The sequence below is a fragment of the Falco punctatus genome (genome assembly GCF_963210335.1).
Source record: "Falco punctatus genome assembly, chromosome: 8".
In the NCBI taxonomy this organism is placed as follows: domain Eukaryota; kingdom Metazoa; phylum Chordata; class Aves; order Falconiformes; family Falconidae; genus Falco; species Falco punctatus.
Window position 1 is genome coordinate 25,552,670 of NC_137588.1, and position 18,937 is coordinate 25,571,606.

An 18,937-nucleotide genomic window follows, 5' to 3' on the forward strand; every position below is an offset into this window, starting at 1 on the left:
CAAGGTCAGGAGCCACCCCAATCCATGTGAGGCCCAGGGGTACCATCTCCTCAATGTGCTCAGGCTGCACTCCTGCGGGGGCTGGCAGCCAACTGGGGTACTGCCCTGCCACCATGCCAACTCCCAGCACTCTTGTGCTTTGCTGTTGCTCTGGGACATCAGTCCTCAACATGACACCAAGGGCTTGTGCCTTGTTTTGTGTAAGGGCTGGGCAGTGCCAAGGCAGGGGAGCAGCGGTGGGGTGGGGTAGGGTGGGTGGCAGGCTGCAGCTCGGCTTACACCAGTGACTTGCCTCAAAACCACCCAGCCTTTGGGAAGCATGTGTGTTCCCATGCACTTGCACCCCTGGGCAGTGCAGGGACAGCCGCATGCAGGTCAGACCCTGTTTCAGGGCAGCCCCTACTCACCTGGTGCCCGGAATCAGGGCATCCCGGGGTGGCACCGGGTGACCATCCCTGGGGAGCCTGTCCCTGCCCCTTGGCACCCACCCCAGCCTGTCCTGGCTGGGTCCGGCTTCCACCCACCCGGTCCCCCCCAGCTCTGCACTGACTTTGGCAGGCTCTGGGTTTGTCTGGCTCCGTACCAGGGTGCAGGGTGTGCATTGCGTGGTGATGGGTGCAGGGTGCGAGGTGCAGAGTGCAGAGTACCTGGTGTGGGTTGCAGGGTGTGGATTTGCAGGGTGCAGGTGCAGGGTGCAGGGTACCTGGTGAGGGTTGCAGGGTGTGGATTTGCAGAGTGTAGGTGCAGGGTGCAGGGTACCTGGTGCGGGTTGCAGGGTGTGGATTTGCAGAGTGCAGGGTGCAGGTGCAAGGTGCTAGGGTGCGGATTGCGGGCCGCAGAGTGCGGGTGCTGCTCCCGGGCCGCCCGAGCGCATTCCTCCGCGCCAGCAGGGGGCGCGCCGGGCGGAGCGGCGGGGCGGGGCGGCGGCGGCCATGCAGGTACCGGGCGGGCGGCGCGGGGCGGGCTCTGCCGGGGTTGGGGGGGGGGGGTCCCCGGGCCCCCGGGGGTCCCGGCCTGGGGTGGGGGGCGAGTCCCGGCGCTGTCCCATGACGGCGGTGCCCGCAGGTGGCGGCGCAGGGCTCGAAGCAGGCCGCGCAGGCGGCGGCGCAGGAGCTGGTGAAGTTCGTGAACCGGAGCCCCTCGCCCTACCACGGTGAGGAGCCGCCAGACCCCCTTCCCCATCCCCATCCCCATCCCCTTCCCCTTCCCCTTCCCTTCCCTTCCCCTCGGTGCGGCCCCCTGACGGCTCTCCCCCCGCAGTGGTGGCAGAGTGCCGCAGCCGGCTGCTGCAGGCCGGCTTCCAGGAGCTGAAGGAGACGGAGCACTGGGAGGTGCGGCCGGCGCAGAAGGTGGGCCCGGCCGGGGGGCGGCGGGCAGCGGGCAGCCCTCACCCTTGACCCCTCACCCGGGTCCTTTGAGCCTTCACCCTTGACCCCTCACCCCTGCCCTCTGCCCGCAGTACTTCGTCACCAGGAACTACTCCACCCTCATCGCCTTCGCCGTGGGTGGCCAGTTCCAGCCCGGGAATGGGTTCAGCCTGCTGGGGGCCCACACCGACAGCCCCTGCCTCAGGGTAAGGCCGCTTGGCTGGGGCCTTCCCCCGGCGCCCCCCAGTTTCTCTCCACAATGAAAAACTGCCCTGGCTCCCCCTGTGCCCCACAGCGCTGCGGCTGCCTGCGCCTCCCCGTCTGCTGCCCAGAGCAGCCCATGCAGACCCCCGGCGCTGGCCCGCCTGCTGTTATCGCCTCTGCGTGCCCTGTCCTGCAGAGCACCTCGCAGTGCCCTGCGCTGGCGGGCTCAGCCCAGTCCCCACCGGTTACCCCTGGGTAAGTGCCAGTGGTGACACCTCTGCTCTCACCCAGGTGAAGCGATGCTCTAAACGGGGGCAGGTGGGCACAGTGCAGGTCGGCGTGGAGACCTATGGAGGGGGCATCTGGAACACCTGGTTTGACCGTGACCTCACCGTGGCCGGGAGGGTGATTATAAAGGTGAGCTGGGCTAGCTGTGTGCCCCTAGCTCTGGGTTCACGACCCTCACCCAGAGTGGGACCTACTGCAATGTCTCAGCCCTGCAGTCTTGGCCCCAGCAGTCTTCCTTGTGTTTCAGGACCCAGCCACCGGGCGCCTGGAGCAGCGCCTGGTACATGTGGAGCGGCCCATCCTCCGCATTCCCCACCTGGCCATCCATCTGCAGCGCAGCATCAATGAGAACTTTGGGCCCAACACCGAGCACCACCTGTAAGGCCTGGCTTGTCCCCGACCCCTGGTCAGCCCTCAGGAGGGCTGGGACCCAGCTGGAGTGGTGCCCAGCCTCAGCTCTCTCCCTTTGCCAGCCGCTCATCACAGTGGAGAGGTCTGCAATGGCTTTTCTTAGCCCCATAGAGCCCTCCCAGGAGATGCTTCTAAGCTTGGGACTTGGGAAAGGACACTGGGGTGTCCTGAGGTGGCACGATAGATCTGTGCTTGAAATGATGTGTGTCCTTGCTCCATTTGACACAGCAGTTGCTCCCTGGAGGAGCAAGGCAGGCACCCCAGGAAGGGTTGGTTGCATGTAACCCAAGCAAGAGAAGTGACCAAAACCCTGGGAGCTAATGGCATCACCTCCCCACAGGGTTCCCATTCTGGCCACTGTTGTGCAGGAGGAGCTGGAAAAGGAAGTGCTTATGGAGGCCACACCTTGCAACTCTGCAGCCCAGGTGAGCCAGGTAACAAGGACTACCAGGAGCAATTGCTAGGACCTCACACTTGTCGACTTTGATTTCCAGTCCTCAGGGACCTGCCAGCAGGTTCCTTTTCCCCTTCTTGTGAACTGATAGTAACCTTCCACTCTGCCCCAGAGCTGTGTACACAATGTGTCTGCTCAGCCATCTCTCTGTTCCCGCCCTGGTCTGTAGCCATCGTATAGAAGGGGGTGCAACCTCCCTAAAGCTGTCACAGCCTCCTTGGGGAGACAGGGCAGGGAGGGGGGATTGAAGAGGGGGCAGAGAGCCCCTCGCTGCACCCTGTAAATGACCCTGCTGTCCTGTGCAAAGTGGAGCCATGAACACAGGATGTGTTAGTAGGAGGGAGGACTGCCATCCCCTGCCATCCACTGCCTGCTCTGCCCGCCGCTCTGCTTTCTTCCCAGACAGAGCGGCACAGCCCTGTCCTGCTTTCTCTGCTCTGCCCCCAGCTGGGGGTGAAACCAGAGCAGATTGTGGAGCTGGAACTATGCCTGGCGGATACACAGCCAGCGGTGAGTAAGGGCAGGAGTGTCCCTGTGCCTGCACGCAGCCTGTGGGCTGGCACTGCACAGGTTTTACCCGGCACGCTTCCTCTGCCTGGGGCGTGCCAGGGCTAGGAGCTGAGTGGAATTAGAGGAGGCAGCTCCTGAGGGGCAGAGATGAGGGAACTGGAATGGGGACCCAGTGGCAGGTGCTTTTTGGTGACCCAGAGCCTGTGCCTTGCTCTCCCTGGCTCTCTGCCTGCAGATGCTGGGTGGTGCCTTCGATGAGTTCATCTTCTCCCCACGCCTGGACAACCTGCACAGCTGCTACTGCGCCCTGCAGGTGAGTTGAAGGGGCAAAGGAGCCTGGAAGCAGCGGTATGGCCCCCACACACCTCTGCTCAGCTTAGCAGGGCTGTGGGCTGAGCCAAGGCTCTGCAGGGAGGCCTGTTCCTGTGGGGTGGATCGCTTGTTGGAAGATCTGGGGCTGGATGGGGGCTGCCCCTTTGCTGGGTGTGTGGGGTTTCCAGCAGCTTCCAGGGGTGACTCTGGCTCTCACTGGGCAATGTGTGTGTCCACAGCTCCCTTCCTTGGTGCTTTGAGCTCTCCTGGGGAAGTTCATGGCAGCTCAGTGCTGACCTTCCCAGGATGGGGACCACTCCAGCTGGTGTCTTTTCTCCTCTAACCCTGCAGGCCTTGATTGACTCATGTGCAGCGCCCTCCTCCCTCTCCCAGGAGCCCAATGTCCGTCTCATCGCACTCTACGACAACGAGGAGGTGAGTGAGGGGCACAGCTGTGGAGTAGCTGGCACAGGGAGGGGCTCTATGTTCTTTGCTCTCCCTGAGCCCTGCCTAGCAGGAGACAAATCCCAGATCCCAGTAGGGCAAGGGGGATTTTGCTTACCCCTCTGTGGAGCATGGCTCAGGCAGGGGGTGGGAAGCAGGAAGCACTGGTGTGGTTGGAAGCCGCTCTGCAGGCTTTGGGGAGCATCCTGTCACTCGGCTGGCCCCTGTGGTGCTAGGGGTTATGGCACATGGGCTGTTACTGATGGTGGTCCTTGGCAGGTGGGGTCAGAGAGTGCGCAAGGTGCAGAGTCCTTGCTGACGGAGCTGGTGCTGCGCCGGATCTCAGCATCACCACAAAACCTGACAGCCTTTGAGGAGGCCGTGGCCAAGTCCTACATGATCAGTGCTGATATGGCCCACGCTGTGCACCCTAACTACGTGTGAGTAGTCTGAGAAGTGTCACAGGCCAGAGCAGTCTGCTCTGCTGGCTGGGGGGACCTATCCCTGTCATTCCCTAGGGAGTACAGGCAGGACAGTCCTTGTTGCAGCAGGGAGGGAGGGCTGTAGCATGAAACTCCTGATTCTCTTTTGCAGGGACAAGCATGAGGAGAATCATCGTCCGGCCTTCCACAAGGTGAGGGAAGCCCTTTGTTCTGGGCTGGGCACTGCCTGTCTGTCCTGCAATGCTATGAAATGCTGTGGACGGGCACCGTCCTCCAGCTCCTCCCTGGAGCACAGTCACGGGGTGCAGCTTAACAGTGCTCAAATGGGAGACATTTGCCCTGCAGCACTGTTTGGCTGTGCCACACATCTGGTGTTAATCGCCTGGAACCACAGCCTTGGCCCTGGTGCCCTTCCTTGCTCTGAGCTGGGGCTGTCCTTGTGGCAGGGCTGTCCCCATCCCCACGGACCACCCAGGGAGGGGAGAATGGACTGATGGGTTGGGGTGAGACAGCAGTGCTTGGACATGTGTGTTTTCCAGAGCCACCAACTGGTGCCTTCCCTTTGCAGGGCCCCGTCATCAAAGTGAACAGCAACCAGCGCTATGCCTCCACAGCTGTCACTGAAGCAGTCATCCGGGACATCGCCGCCCGCGTGGGCGTCCCTCTGCAGGTGAGCAGAGCTGGGCGAGCCCTCTGTGAACGTTACCAGCTTGGGCCACAGCCCTGCCCCTGGGTTCAGGAGAGGGGGCCTGTGCCAGACCCCCACCCCTCAGTTACTGTGTCTGTCCCTGCCGGGGTCTGTGCTGCCTGCTGCTCCAGGGCTGCCTTGGGGAGCGGGCTTGGGAACCAGAGGGGGGGGCCTGGTCTGAGCGTGTCCCATCTCTGGAGGATTTTGCACCCTGGCTTGGGGGCGGTGCTGCTTTCTTGTCCCAGGTTGCTTCCCTTCAGGCTCGGGGGCCCATGTGGGAGGCTGTGGGGCAGCGTGGGGAGCTGCTGAGGCTGTGTCCCCGTGCAGGAGTTCATGGTGCGCAACGACACACCCTGTGGCACCACCATCGGCCCCATCCTGGCCTCCCGCCTGGGGCTGCGTGTGCTGGACATCGGCTGCCCTCAGCTGGCCATGCACTCCATCCGGGAGATGTGCTGTACCTCAGGGGTACTCCAGAGCATCACTCTCTTCAAGGTGAGCCCCGTGTTCCCCCATCCTGCGTGAGGCCCCCTCCCTGCTGCTCTGCATCTCCTGCATCCTCATGTCCCCATCCAACCCCCACCTTGGGGCCGAGCCCAGCCATCCCACTGGGCTCCCTACCCCTCTGGAGCAGCGCTAGTACTGGCTGCTTCGGGAGGTGCCCCCTCGCATCCCAGCCTTCCCTGGTGACTGCCATCCCCAAATGGTTCCTATGGCAACTGGCACTAGCCTTGAGTCAGTGATGAGTTACTATGGCGACGCGGTCCTGCTCTCTGCGAGTAGCTCCTATGACGCCGCATGCACGTAACCCAACGGGGAGCCACTGCCAGCCCCCGCTGCCTGGCCCCCTGCCCCACCCTGATGGCCTCTCTTGTTCCAGGGCTTCTTCGAGCTCCTGCCGGCGATCAGCAGCAGCCTGGTGGTCGACTGAGTGCAGTGGGGAGGCTGAGGCTGTGGGCTCGGCCCTGGGGCCATTAAAGCATCTCTGTCTCAGTCTCACCAGCGAGTGGTCCATGAGTTCAGTAGCGGGTGGAGTGGTCCATGAGTTCAGTAGCAGGTGGGGCTGACGGACCTGGGTCCCCTGGGGCCTCCTGTGGCTCCCGCCTTTTCTCTGCCCTGGGGCCAGGAGTGGGACTTGTTCACCCACCCACAGCGGCCCCCTCAGAGTCGCATTGGGTGGGGGGTCCCAGCTAACACCAGAACAGGATCAGCCTGCCCCAGGAGGATGTCTCCTGCCTCCAGCAGCGCTAGGGCTGCCTACAGCCCCAGGAGAGCAAGGGAAGGGCTGAGCCTGCCATGCCGTGGGTGCTGCCGCTCGGTGCTCCCCGGGGCCGGGGTGGGCCCTGCCCGCAGCGGCTGGGGGTCGGGGCTGCCCGCCCCTCTCCCGCCCAGTCCGGGGCGCTGCCGCCGGGCGGGGGTATGAAGGCGTGGCCCGGTGCTCGCCGCTCATTGGGCTCTTTTGATGGGCGTGGTCCGCGCGGGAGCCAGTGGGGCCGTAAGGCTGGGAAGAGGCAGGCGGTGATTGGCGGAGGCGCCGCGGGCGCAATGGCACACCCCCGGGAGGCGTGGCTCGCCTCCAGGGAGGTTGCGATTGGCGCCGTAGTCGGCCGTCTTCCCCCCGGGGCGCGACGTAATTGGCTCCGCTCGATAACAGGGGGGCGTGAGCCTCACGTCCAGGGGAGAGCAGCGCGGCTCTCTGAGTGGCTGCGGCGCCGGGGGGCGTGGCGTAGCAGTGGTGGGCCGCGCGCCATTGGCGGGGAGGCAGCGGTGGGCGGGGCGCGCGGCGCGGCGGGGTGCGGGTTGGCGGCGGCAGCGGGGGCGCGGCCGGCGGGTGCGCCATGGTGCGGCCGTGAGCGGAGCATGGGGCGGCGGCTCCTCCGGGCGCTCCTCTGCCTCCTCCTCCTGGCCGGCCGCGGGCTGTTGCGGGACGGAGGCGCCTCCGCTACCGTCACCGCCGCGCATGGTGAGACCGGGACCCCGGGTAGGGCGGCGCCCTGGGCAGCGCAGGGGCCGGGGGGCGCTTCCCGGGAGCGGCGGGGCAGGGAGCTCCGCGGCTGGTACTGTCGCCACTGCCGTGGGTGCTGTCACGGCGCTCAGCGGCAGGCCTGGACCCCGCCGGAGAGCAGGAGTGGGCAGCCTGGCAGCGGCACCGTGAGTGCGTCACTGGCACCGGGGGGCGCCGCTCTCCTGTGGCTGCCGGGCCGGTGGTGGTGCTGGCCCTAGGGCGCCCCTTAGACTGGCGCTGTCCCCCCCCGGGGCCGGTTGGACGGGACGGGAGCAGGGCAGTGCTCGCTTAGAGACCCTGCCCGGGGCAGAGCGGGTGCCAGGGGCTGCCGCAGGGATGGGGAGCCTCGGGCAGCGGCCCTGAGAGCCGGCTCCCCCCGAGACCCCGGCGCCCTTTAGCCGCCCTCCACCGGTAAGCGTGGCTCGGGCCAGGACACGAGAGCAGGCTGGTGTACTTGCTCTTCTCCAGCTCGGCCCGTGCGGCCCCTACCCGGGGCTCTTGGGTGCCCGTGTGCCGCTGCCGGTAGCAGGGCTGCAGCCTCCCCACCCCCTCCCCTCCCCCGCGCCCCCCCTCACCGTACGGCACGGCCCCGGCGGCCGCTGACTCACTACGGGGCGCCTGGGGGTGCTGCGTCCCTCGTCCTCCGGCGGGCCCGGGACCGCCGGGACGGGTCCGGCCGCACCGCGGGTGCCCCGCCGTCTCCCGGGAGCAGGCGGGCGAGGATGGTGTCAGAGCGGCTGCTGGCGAGCCCCGTCCTGCCCGGGGGAGCTCCCGCGGCCGCCGCCCCGCCCGGCGGAGTGGGGCATCCCGGCAGGAGGCGACGGAGCCGCTTCAGCACCGCGGACAGCGCCAGCCCGGCCCCGCCGGCCCGGCCCCCGCTCCCGCCGCCCCCCGGGAGTCGCCCCTCGGCAGCGGTGTCCTGTGCCCCGCTCCTGGGTCGGCCCCCGCCTTGGGGCGAGCTGGCCCGTGGGTGCCCGGGTTCGGGGAGCCCCATCCCCACTTGCCGGATTTCCCCGCGGCGGGCTCGGCGGGCCCCTCCCTCCCCTCCCCCCGGTTGTTTTCTCGTTCCTTCCTTGCCATCCGGGGCTGAGTCATCGCCTGCTGCCGTCTCGCTGCTGACGGTCTTGGACCGAGGGGGGGGGGGGGAGAGGAAGGGGGAAGCCGCCCCCTGGCTAAGTGCTGCCCCCCGAAGGACGTGGAGAGACACACCCCCCACACACCCCCAGCCCCACCCTCCTCTGCATGCTTTGGGGGTCCCTCTTGCAGGGAGAGTGGGTCCCTGGTGTCATAGGGTGCAGGGCTGTGTCCCTGCCTCGTAGTGCTACATGTGTGAGGGCAACAGATGCAGTCCTGCAGGTCTCTGTCCGCTCAGTCTTTCCTTCCTAACTGTTAGCACCCCAAAAAGCTCCAGACCTCCTCCTGCTCCCTAGAGCCAGAGACAGGCTCTGTACACAGCTCAGATCTTGGCTTCGGGGGGGGGGGGAAGGCTGGCACTGAGGCCCTGCTCTTGGTTATCAGCTTGTGCCCCCCCCCCCTTCCCCCCATCACCACATTGCACTGCTACAGCACTTTCCTGGAGAGTGGGTGTCCCCAGACAGCTTGTGATGAGCAAACCCCGTTGGAGCCCCCCTTGGATGCTGTCCTGACTGGTCTTTCTGTCTGTCTGTCCCAGGCTGCCTGTTTGACCGGAGGCTGTGCTCCCCCCAGGAGGTGTGCGTGCAGGGTAAGTGGCTAGCAGGGGTGCAGGGATCCTTCTGTTTTCCCAAGGGAGTGTGGAGGGTACAGGGCTGCCTTTCTGGGGTGCAGTGCAGAGGGGCATGGAAGGAGAAAAGTGGGGCTGTGTCCAGAAACCCTCACCCTAGGGTGTTCATCCATCTGGCTGTGCCACCTCCCCTCTCTTGCAGATGGGCTCTTTGGACAGTGCCAGGTGGGCTCCGTGCAGGACAGACCCTACTTCCAGGTCACCTCTCCCGTGCTCCAGCGCCTGCAGGATGTCTTGCGGCATCTCATGGCACAAGGTGAAGGAGGGAGCATAGGGGGAGTTACTGCGGCCTGGTGGGGACTGCATTGCCTAGTGGCGCTAGGGCTGCCTGGGGTCCAGCTGATTCTGGGATGAGTGGGGCCAAACCCAGGCCATGGGACACAGCGCCTGGACAGCAGGGTGGCCTCCCATCTGCTTGCTCTGTGGTCCCCAGGCCGCCTCTGTCTCTCACAGCCCTCTCCTGTGGCAGGGCTCTCTTGGCAGGATGGCATCACCCAGTATGTGATCTCGCAGGAGATGGAGCGCATCCCCCGTCTCCACCCTCCACCCTCTCTGGAGCTGGCGGCCAGGGACAGGTAGGGCAGCACCAGCCACCAGCCTGCGGGCAGAGCCCAGCAGGGTGACAAGGGCTTCATCCCCCAAATGAGGTTTTGGAGGGGGGACCTCCCCTTTACCCAGGTGAGTCACCCCAACACTGTTTGCCTCTGAGGTTCCTGTCCCTCCGTGGCTCCCCCCGGAGACCCCCACTCCCTGCAGAACACAGCTTGCCAGTGGCTCAGCATCTGGAGCAGCCCCCACCACTGCTGCCCTCCCCGCTGGTGCAGCGGTACCTGGAGCACCTCCTGCTGCCCTCCCCACCCCAGCTGGGCTATGAAGAGGCTCTGCTCAACCCTTACTCTTACCACAAGGTAAACCATGGGGGCAAGTCCCCTTCTCGCAAGTGGAAAGGTAGAAACAGGCAAGGGGCTGCTGCGCTCCCAGCACCCTCCTGCCAGTTCTGGGGTGTCCCCTGGCTCTGGGGTGCCCTGCCATGGGGTGGCAGGGGCCCTGCGGGGTTTGACCATGGCAGCTCTGTGTTTTGGTTGCAGTTTGGCTACCAGGACGGCACTCACCAGCTCCCCGGCAGTTCAGCCAGGCGGAGCCCCGAGACCTCCTCGCTGCTGGGCCGGGTCCCTGCCCAGGCCCTTTTTGGGGCTGGGCCTGTGCCCTCCTATGGCAGGCAGCCAGGAACGGATGGGGGGCATCTCTTCCAGGACTTGGGCATGCTTTCCCTGCCCAGAGAGAAAGCCAGTCACCCAGACCCTGCCAGCACCAGGCTCCAACACAGCTTGCGGCTCCCCAGTGACTACATGGACATGGAGGAGAGGGAGCAGCCAGCACCTCTGGCCGCCCAGCCACCCCCTGCACAGACGGGTACCATGTCCTCCGGCCAGGCACCAACCCTCATACCTATCCTGTCCCCACAGCCACGTTCCTCATGGCTCAGGCTTTCCCTCCTCTTTGGCTTCACACCCACGGGCAGCATATCCCCCTTGCCCACCTGTCCTGACTGCTGCATCCCTGGCCCGTGGTCCCTGTGTGGATGCCAAGCACCTGACCTGATGCTTCCCTCTCTTGCAGATGCTGCTCTGAAGAGACTGGCCTCCCTCCTGGCCAGCTATGGCCTGGGGCTGCCAGAGCTGAGCACCCAGCAGCTGAGCAGCCTCTCCACCCTCCTCCAGCTACTCCAGAGCTCTGGTGAGCAGGACACAGGAATGGGGCAGGGAGGGACTGGCAGTGGTGGGTGCCAACATGCTGTTTAGGGGTAGGGGTTGTTGCCTCTCGGGGTGAGTGCTGCAGGACCTCTGTCTGTCTCCTTCCCAGGTGTTGCTGGCCCCGAAGTGCCAACAGTGAAACGGGTGGGTTTGCAGCAGGGTGGTGCTGGAGGAGGTGCCGCGCCACAGGTGGGATGGGGGGAAAAGGGGCAGCGCCCGAGGGCTTCCGTAAGACGTCTCAGCTCCTCCCTTTCCCTCCCTCCAGGTGACCGAAGGGGATATGCAGCACGGAGAGGAGCCAGTGCCCCCTTCCTCCACAGTGCCTCCCCTCAAAGTCCCAGCCAGCAGCTCCCCAGAGGACAGGCTGAGGGGCAGGGCAGCGTCCTCGCCAGCCCCCTGGGCCGAGCCGCAGCAGGGACACAGTGGGAATGCGCTCAGCCCCGGGAAGTCGATCGCGGTGGAGAAGAAGAGCTACACAGAAGCAAAGGACAGTGGAGCGCAGCAGGGCATGCGGCCACCAGTCGAGTATGGCTACATCGTCACAGACCAGAAGTGAGAGCCCAGGGGCTGGGCAAGGGGCTGTGCATGTGGGAAGGGTCTGTATCCTGCCAGCTGCAGCAGCTCCATGTGTTCAGCTGAGCCTGTTTGAGCCTCTGGTAGGGTCAGGTCTCCGGTAGGGTCAGCTCCTCCATCCCTTCTTAACCTGCAGCCCTTGTCCCATCCTAAAGCCTTCGTCTCTCAGCTCATACTAAGACCAGAGCTTGCTGCCGCGGGACAGGAGGCTGGGATGGGCTCAGTCAAGTGTGCATGCACAACTGCCTCCACATGCTCATGTGCAACGGCGGGGTTAGCTCACTCCCATCATCACCACCACCACCACCTCCCATGCTCTTACCTTCTGCCTATCCTGACACCCCTGCAGCCAGCACAGCCCTTGCTGCATGTGTGGGACTCCCTGAGCCTGCCTGTTCCCCTTCCCCAGCCACGGCGAGCATGGGCTCCCTCCTCACCCACCACCCACTCCTCACCCAGCCACTGTCCCTGCAGGCCCCTGGGGCTGGCCGCTGGTGTGCGGCTGCTGGAGCTCCTCGCCAAGCACCTCCACCTCTCCACGGCCAGCTTCATCAACATCAGGTGAGGGGAGTGGGGTCGTGGGGTGCTGCTGCCACGGCCCTGGCCGTGCACAGCCACCCTGGGCAGGAGTTCTGGAGGGACTGGGCTGTGGTGGGGATGGGGGTGTCTGTGCTTCCTGGTCTCACACGGTGTCCCCTCACTCCCTGGCAGTGTTGTGGGCCCTGCACTCACCTTCCGCATCCGGCAGAACCCCCAGAACCTCTCACTGGCAGACGTGGCCAGCCAGGCTGGTGAGTTGGAAAAGGGTCTCCCAGGCCTGCTCCCGTCTTATGCCCCCCTGCCAGTTGTGGGGTGCTGCTTCCCAGGGACAGGGAAGGCAAGGCTCCCACCATAGATCCCAGTGCCTTTGGCTGAACTGGGAAGCTGGTGTGGGGTGGGCAGCTGTCAGGGGTATCCATTGGCTCTGTCTCTGGGAGGGTCTCTTGGGTGGAGGGGAAGCACTCCTCTGACCATCTCCTCTCCATCCACAGAGCAAGTGAAGGCAGAGTTAGAAGCAGAGCTGGGCCTGAAGATCATGCAAACAGGAGTGGGAGAGGTAGGAGTGAGCATGCCTGTCCCTCAGGGCTGGGGCAGCCGGGGACAGGGCAGTGGGGGTGCTGCCGCCGGGTATGAGCCGGGAAGCGTGCTGTGCCCCAGCCCCGGGGCGCAGGGGTCTTCATGAGTGAGCTGCCCCTGTGGGTCTGTGTGGCGGCTGAGAAGCAGAGGGCTCTGGGCAGTGTTTGGGCTGCTGTGTTGGAGACAGACTCAGGTTTATCTGGGACAGGCTGGAGCAGGACTGCTCCTGTGTGACCCCCTTCCACCCAGCAGCATGATGCTGCCCAGCTGCCTGCTCTCCCAGGGCACTCTGCACTTCCCGAAACAAAAGCTCCACAGGGTTCGAAGGCAGTTTGGGAGTGTCTCCCAGAGGCTTTCCTCTCCTCCATCCCAGACCAGGGGGCTACAGGCTGAACCCTGCAGGGCTCATCTTTACCCTCACTTCTCTCCAGCCTGTGTACCCCATCTTAGCTGCGACGCCCGGACCCCAGTGTTGAGCTGTGCCTAGAGAACCCCAGAGACTGTGGCTAGGCAGGCAAAATGCCATCGTGCCCCCAGAGAATGGCAAAACAGCTGAAGGCAGGGATGGAGCAGGAGCCATCTGCTCAGAGAGGGCCACCTCCTCCCCATGCTTCTCTGGGGACACACGGGAACAATCTCCTGCGGGGGGAGCAGGGGCTGGAGATGGCATACAGAGCTTGGCTCCCGGGTTTGCGGTCTGGGGAGGGGAAGTGGTGCAGCACGTCTCTGACCCAGGGTCCCTGTTTCCCACCCTCTTGCCCTGTGGCCGTAGCCATGGGCAGGAAGGAAGGAAAGGGGGACCTTGGAGAATGAGGAGGCCATGGAGAAGGGGTGGCCTGGCCACCGAGACAACCTGTCTCCATCAGCAACATGTGGAGCGTCGCTATGGCAATGCCTTTTGATGTGGCAAGGGGCAGGAGCTGGAGAGATGGCAGAGATGACAGAGCTGGAGCTCAGAGGAGGCTGAGGCAGCTTTGCAAGCCCTCTTCTGCACAGAACTCCCCAGTTGAGACCAGCTTATGTTTTTCCTTCAATACCCACCCTAGGCTTTGAACTTGATGGAGCTAGTGCAAGATTTGGGGAAGGAGGGGAAGGAGGAACGTAGGGACAGCACAGGGACAGCAGAGCTCCGGCCGGCGTGGGAGGGGGCAGGTCCCTTCTGTTCTCCCAGCCCTGCTGACATCGCCAGACCTTCTGACACCTCCAGGGGCTGCAGGGCTGCTCCTGCTTGGGTGCCCTGGGGAGCTGGGGGGTGCTGGCCCTGGTGGGCGCCCCTGGCTGCAGGGCTGGGCCCTGGTGACAGTCACACTGGCCGCTGGGGCTGGCAAGGCTGGGGTGCAGGCCGCAGCAGGGACCCCTGGGGCAGGGCATCCCCGGGCGATGATGATGATGATGGCGTAGGTGACGATGATGCAGTGTTCCCTCGGTAACCTCATCAGGCTCGTAGCCAATGGGAGGCCATGGCAGTGAGGTAATGCTGGGCTCTGGCACCTCATTGGGCACGGGGTATTTGGTGGTGCCCCAGCATCCCTGTGCTGCCCCAGGACCTGGCCGTAGGTGGGGACATGGCAGCATCCCGATCACCGGTGGCTCTGGGACAAGGCCCTGGGGGGTCTCAGCCTTGGGGTGGGGGGTGTCTCATCCAGTAAGGGCTCAGCACCATCCCAGCATGGGACTGGTGTGGATCGGGCTGTCCCCCCTCAGCTGGAGGGAGGGAGCCCTGGAGGCACTACTTGCAAGGTGGCAGGGGCTGCTCTGTATCCCAGCTGAGGAGAGTGATGAGGAGGACCTGTCCTTCAGCCACTGCGGTTGGGAGGCCACCAGGCCTCTGGCAATGCCACCACATCCCCTGTGTTCTGCTGTGGAGCAGTGGCTACAGGGGAGAGCCAGCCCCATTTAAGCAAGTCCCTTGAGAGCAGCAGTTGCTGTCCCGGACCCAGCACTGCAGTGGCCCATCCTTTGCCATTAACCCTTTGGGCTGAATCTGGCCCTTGTTGATCTCCAGCTGGGCAGGAGCTCACTGAACCCAAGTTCCATGCAGCTACTGCCTGCCCTGGAGGTGGGCAGCCCTGGGTGCTGGGAGCAGGGGAGCACCAGGCTGCTGCTGCCTGGACTTGGCCAGGTTCTGCTCCTCTTGCAGTCCCAGGGACACCAGTGTGATCAAAGTCCCGTGCGACATGCTAGTGGGTGCACCATACCTCACCCCAGTGACAGACACCAGCTCAGCCCAGCTGAGGGTACTGGGAGCATCAGTGCAGCACCGAGTGCCCTTTCTCTGTTTTAACCCCCAACAGCCCCAAATGTGGTGCAGAATGGGGTCTCTGTCTGCACACACACCCCCTCCCCCAGCCATCTCCGCCCCGTGCAGATACCCCACTGCTAACCCCTGCTTGGCTGTGTCCCCAGCGAAATGAGGCTGCTGCCTACTCACGCCCGTCCCGCTTCGGGGAAGGCTTCCACTCAGTGCTGCTGACCTTCATCACACTGGCATGCGTAGCAGGCATTGCCATTGCAGCCTCCGCAGCCTTCTGCCTCCGGCGCCATGCCAAGCAGCGGGAGAAGGAGCGCCTGGCTGCCCTGGGGCCTGAGGGTGCTGCTGACACCACCTTCGAGTACCAGGTAGGACCCTGCGGGATGTGGGATCCTGTGGGATGCAGCACCACTCGGGGTGCACAGAGCTGCCCTACAGCATCACTGTGGCCAAGGGACAGGGCTCTTCCTGGGATCCCCCAGGAGCTGTGCCGCCAGCACATGGCTTCCAAGTCTCTCTTCGGCCGTGCCGAGGCACCAGCAGCACCAGCAGAGACCTCGCGAGTCAGCAGCGTCTCATCCCAGTTCAGTGATGCCCCGCAGCCCAGCCCCAGCTCCCACAGCAGCACACCTTCCTGGTGTGAGGAGCCCGTCCAGTCCAACATGGACATCTCCACTGGACACATGATCCTGGTGAGCTGGCCTGGCAAGGTGGCAGCCTCCCTCTTTGTTCCCCACGTGCTGGGCTGACCCCTGCCCCTCTACCCCTAGGCCTATATGGAGGACCACCTCCGCAACCGGGATCGGCTGGCCAAGGAGTGGCAGGCTCTCTGTGCCTACCAGGCTGAGCCCAGCATCTGCTCCATTGCCCAGAGTGAAGCCAACTTGAAGAAGAACCGCAACCCTGACTATGTGCCCTGTGAGCATCCTAGTCACCCTGCCTCAGGAACCGCTCCCAGGGCTGTGGCAGGAGGGAGGTGTGGGGCACAGGGATGCTTGGAGCCACAGCAGGCTGCAGCTTGGGTTTGCCCCCAGATGCCCCAGGCACTTACAACATCCTCTGGTCTCCATTTCCCAGATGACCACGTGCGGATCAAGCTGAAAGCTGAGAGCAACCCATCCCGCAGTGACTTTATCAACGCCAGTCCGATCGTGAGTGGTCACTGAGGGATTCTGCCCTGCCATCTCGCGCTCTGATATGCTCAGCCCAGGCTCTGGGGTGGAGCTGGACTGAGTTAGCATCCCTGAGGGCTATGGATGTGAGCAATGTGCGGGCCCCATTGCTCAGATGTGGTTAAAACCCATTTCCCTCCTGGCTGTGGCATGTGAAGCTCCCTCCCCAGCCCTCCCATCGCCCTGCAGTATCCCCTCACTCCTCCCAGCGTCACTGACCCCTGGCCGAAGAGCATGCAGTCTGACACCCCCTTTCCTGCTCCAGATTGAGCATGACCCACGGATGCCAGCGTACATCGCCACGCAGGGGCCGCTGTCCCACACTATTGCTGACTTCTGGCAGGTGAGCGTCACCTGGCTGTGTCAGCCCAGCGAGGTCCCTCTGGGTGCTGCCCACCAGATGGGCCACAGCAGCTCAGCTGCCCTCCTGCCTGGGCTGTCACTCAGCGGTGACACCCCCCATGCCTTGCCTGCAGATGGTGTGGGAGCACGGCTGCACTGTCATCGTCATGCTGAGCCCGCTGGCTGAGGACAGCGTCAAGCAGTGTGACCGCTACTGGCCTGACGAAGGCTCTTCTCTCTACCACATCTATGAGGCAAGTGTGGCTGGTAGCCTGGGGCAAGGAGCATCCTCCAGTCCCTGTTTCCCTGGGCACAGTCTCCCTGCCCAGCACTGACGCCCACCGGCTGCCTCTCTTGGGCAGGTGAACCTGGTGTCGGAGCACATCTGGTGTGAGGATTTCCTGGTGCGCAGCTTCTACCTGAAGAACGTGCAGTCGCAGGAGACCCGCACGCTGACGCAGTTCCACTTCCTTAGCTGGCCGGCCGAGGGCATCCCCACCACCACCCGACCCCTCCTCGACTTCCGCAGGTGAGGGCCCACCTGGTGCCCTGCCAGCCCCCGGGGAGCTGGCAGTGGTCCCTGCTGCTGGGGGCTGATGGGTGAGGACATCGCTGCTGGTGTGATGAGGGTCAGGGCTGTGGCATGGGCTGGCGGGGGGGGCAGGGGACTGCTGTGCACCGTGCATGGGGAGGAGCAGAAGAACCGGGTTCTGGCCAGCTTGGGATGAGGCTCGGCAGAGCGTGGTGGGCAAGAAACGTCCAGCTGAAGTTGCCAGGGCTCTCTAGCCTTCATGGGCAGGGTAGGAAAGTGCTCTTCCGTGGGGCTGGTATGGGGGACAGCGCTGCCTGGCCCTCTCCCCAGCCATGGGTGCAAGAAGAAACCCCCGGAGCCAGCCTTGGATAGCTGTGACCAGCTGCTCCCTGTGCCCTTCAGCCAGTGGTGGGTCCCTGGCTAGCCTGGGGAGAGGGCTGTGGGGCTGGGACTGCTCCCAGGAGCTTTGCAGGCAGTGCCTGCTGGGGTCTTGGGGACTCTGGGTGGCGGTGGGCTCCTGCCAGGGACTGGCCAGTCACTGTCCCCAGGCCATACGGGGCCAGAGACCCCGCTTAGGACAGCGGGGGATCCCTGAGCACGTTGCCCTCCTCTCTGCCCTGCTCATTCTCTCTCTGTCTCTCTGTCTGTCTCTGTCTCTCTCTCGCAGCTGCCGGCGTCATTTTTGTGATTTGCAGCTAGTAATCTGGCTCCAGTTGCATAGTCACAAAAGTGATCGTTGGCAGCCGTGCCTGCTGCATGGAGCATGCCGGGAGCCCTGCCGGCGCCTGGCCCCAGCTTCACGCCCCACCGGACCAGAGCTGCTCCCTTGGGGGTCCCGACACTGCTCCCCACCCTGGGCTGGGCACCCAAGGAGCTGGGCTCCTCTCCCTGTCCCAGCCCTATCCCATGCCCGGTACCGCTGGGGAGGCAGGAGGAGTCTTGCACTACATCTCCAGGGGCACATCATGGGGTGCCCACTGCCCTCTCTCTGACTCTGCACAGCAAGAGGCGCCTACCTAGCACGGTTGTGTCCCTGACATGGCAAGACACTGACCTGCTCCCTCTTGTCCTTGCAGGAAAGTGAACAAGTGCTACCGGGGTCGCTCCTGCCCTATTATTGTGCACTGCAGGTACTGCCAGGGAGGGAGGGGGGAATGGGCTGGGGGGCAGCTGCAAGGCTGGGATCTGCTGGTCAGGACCGGTCCCTGGCGTCAGTCCCCCTGGTCCAAGCATCTGTGTCTTGCAGCGATGGTGCAGGCAGGACCGGGACATACATCCTTGTTGACATGGTCCTGAACCGAATGGCCAAAGGTAGGTGCAGGGCAGTGCTGCTTCTGCTCTGCTGAGGGGGCGCAGGGCCAGGTGCTCGGCCTGGGGAGCCCCCTGCCAGCATCCTTCTCCCCCTCTGCCCCAGGGGTGAAGGAGATAGACATAGCTGCTACGCTGGAGCACATCCGAGACCAGCGGCCTGGCATGGTGCAGACAAAGGTACCTCCTCAATCTGGGGATCCCCTCCCTGAGCGTGCACAGCCCAGGGCCAGGCTGGTGGGGACGCTCATGCCCCCCTCCTCTGCTCCCCCAGGACCAGTTTGAGTTCGCGCTGACAGCTGTGGCTGAGGAAGTGAATGCCATCCTGAAGGCACTGCCGCAGTGATGGCAGCAAGCTCTCCCCTCTCGTCTTCTCCCATACCCACCCCCGGCTTCTCGCGCTCTCCTTGCCCTGCTCATAGGGCTGCTCTCCCTGTAAAATGCTGTCTGTGCTGCTGGCTCTGTCCCCCTGCCCCAGCCCCCCCTGCCCCTCTCCCCAGGGACACAGGGCTCAGCCCCTCTGCGTGCAGGGCATGACAGCCTATTGCCCCTGCTGCCACTGCAGAGGGAACTGGGCTTGTGTCCCCTACCCTTGCGGAGGAGGGGACCAGGTGCTGAAGCTGGGAGCTGGCCGTAGGGCCCCCCAGCCGGTCCCGTGTCAGCTCCTTCCCAGTGCCCATGGAGGGGAGGGGGCAGGAGCGGGCAGGGGTCCCCCACGGTTGGGGGGAGCACTGGGTGCAGGGGGGCCTGGTGCAGGCCCAGGTCCCTTCCGTGTGCTCCCTGCCTCATCACTCAAGCAGAAGATAAATTTCTAGAGAAATATAATTTTGTATCTTGATGTGAATAAAGTTCTCGTGTCACGTTCGTGTAGCTGCAGCTAGGCCTGGCCTCTGACTGTGTATGTATGGGGGGGGGTACAAGGAGTTCCCCCCTTTCCCCCTCATCCCTCCAGGAGCACAGCCTGTACGCCACAACTGTTGCACACGTGCAGCTGGGACTGC

General features: G+C 64.4%; 2 protein-coding genes across 4 annotated transcripts; both read left to right on the forward strand.

Moving 5' to 3' along the window:
* Window positions 1–833: 833 nt before the first annotated feature.
* On the forward strand, window positions 834–6,120 carry DNPEP (aspartyl aminopeptidase). 2 transcript variants are annotated; one of them, XM_080397869.1, is made up of 15 exons: window positions 834–938; window positions 1,066–1,153; window positions 1,261–1,349; window positions 1,460–1,573; window positions 1,863–1,988; window positions 2,107–2,237; window positions 2,611–2,704; window positions 3,127–3,234; window positions 3,470–3,547; window positions 3,898–3,981; window positions 4,270–4,430; window positions 4,585–4,624; window positions 5,002–5,103; window positions 5,449–5,616; window positions 6,002–6,120. In XM_080397869.1, exons 1-15 carry the CDS (start codon window positions 933–935, stop codon window positions 6,050–6,052), a joined length of 1,440 nt encoding a protein of 479 aa, XP_080253995.1. In that variant the 5' UTR covers window positions 834–932; the 3' UTR covers window positions 6,053–6,120. The 2 variants fall into 2 exon arrangements, with proteins under 2 accessions (XP_080253995.1, XP_080253994.1); XM_080397868.1 differs by having other exon boundaries at window positions 837–938; window positions 2,611–2,695.
* A 69-nt stretch (window positions 6,121–6,189) lies between these two features.
* PTPRN (protein tyrosine phosphatase receptor type N) lies at window positions 6,190–18,802 on the forward strand. Of its 2 annotated transcripts, none has more exons than XM_080397843.1 (23): window positions 6,190–7,084; window positions 8,799–8,849; window positions 9,031–9,144; window positions 9,358–9,463; window positions 9,598–9,796; window positions 9,977–10,301; window positions 10,509–10,625; window positions 10,752–10,831; window positions 10,908–11,194; window positions 11,690–11,776; window positions 11,927–12,006; window positions 12,247–12,311; window positions 14,738–14,950; window positions 15,065–15,274; window positions 15,353–15,500; window positions 15,660–15,733; window positions 16,020–16,097; window positions 16,231–16,350; window positions 16,459–16,625; window positions 17,705–17,758; window positions 17,875–17,939; window positions 18,043–18,116; window positions 18,211–18,802. In XM_080397843.1, the coding sequence occupies exons 1-23, from the start codon at window positions 6,418–6,420 to the stop codon at window positions 18,280–18,282; spliced, it is 3,453 nt and encodes a 1,150-aa protein (XP_080253969.1). In that variant the 5' UTR covers window positions 6,190–6,417; the 3' UTR covers window positions 18,283–18,802. The 2 variants fall into 2 exon arrangements, with proteins under 2 accessions (XP_080253969.1, XP_080253970.1); XM_080397844.1 differs by having other exon boundaries at window positions 10,142–10,301.
* The last annotated feature ends 135 nt before the right edge of the window (window positions 18,803–18,937 follow it).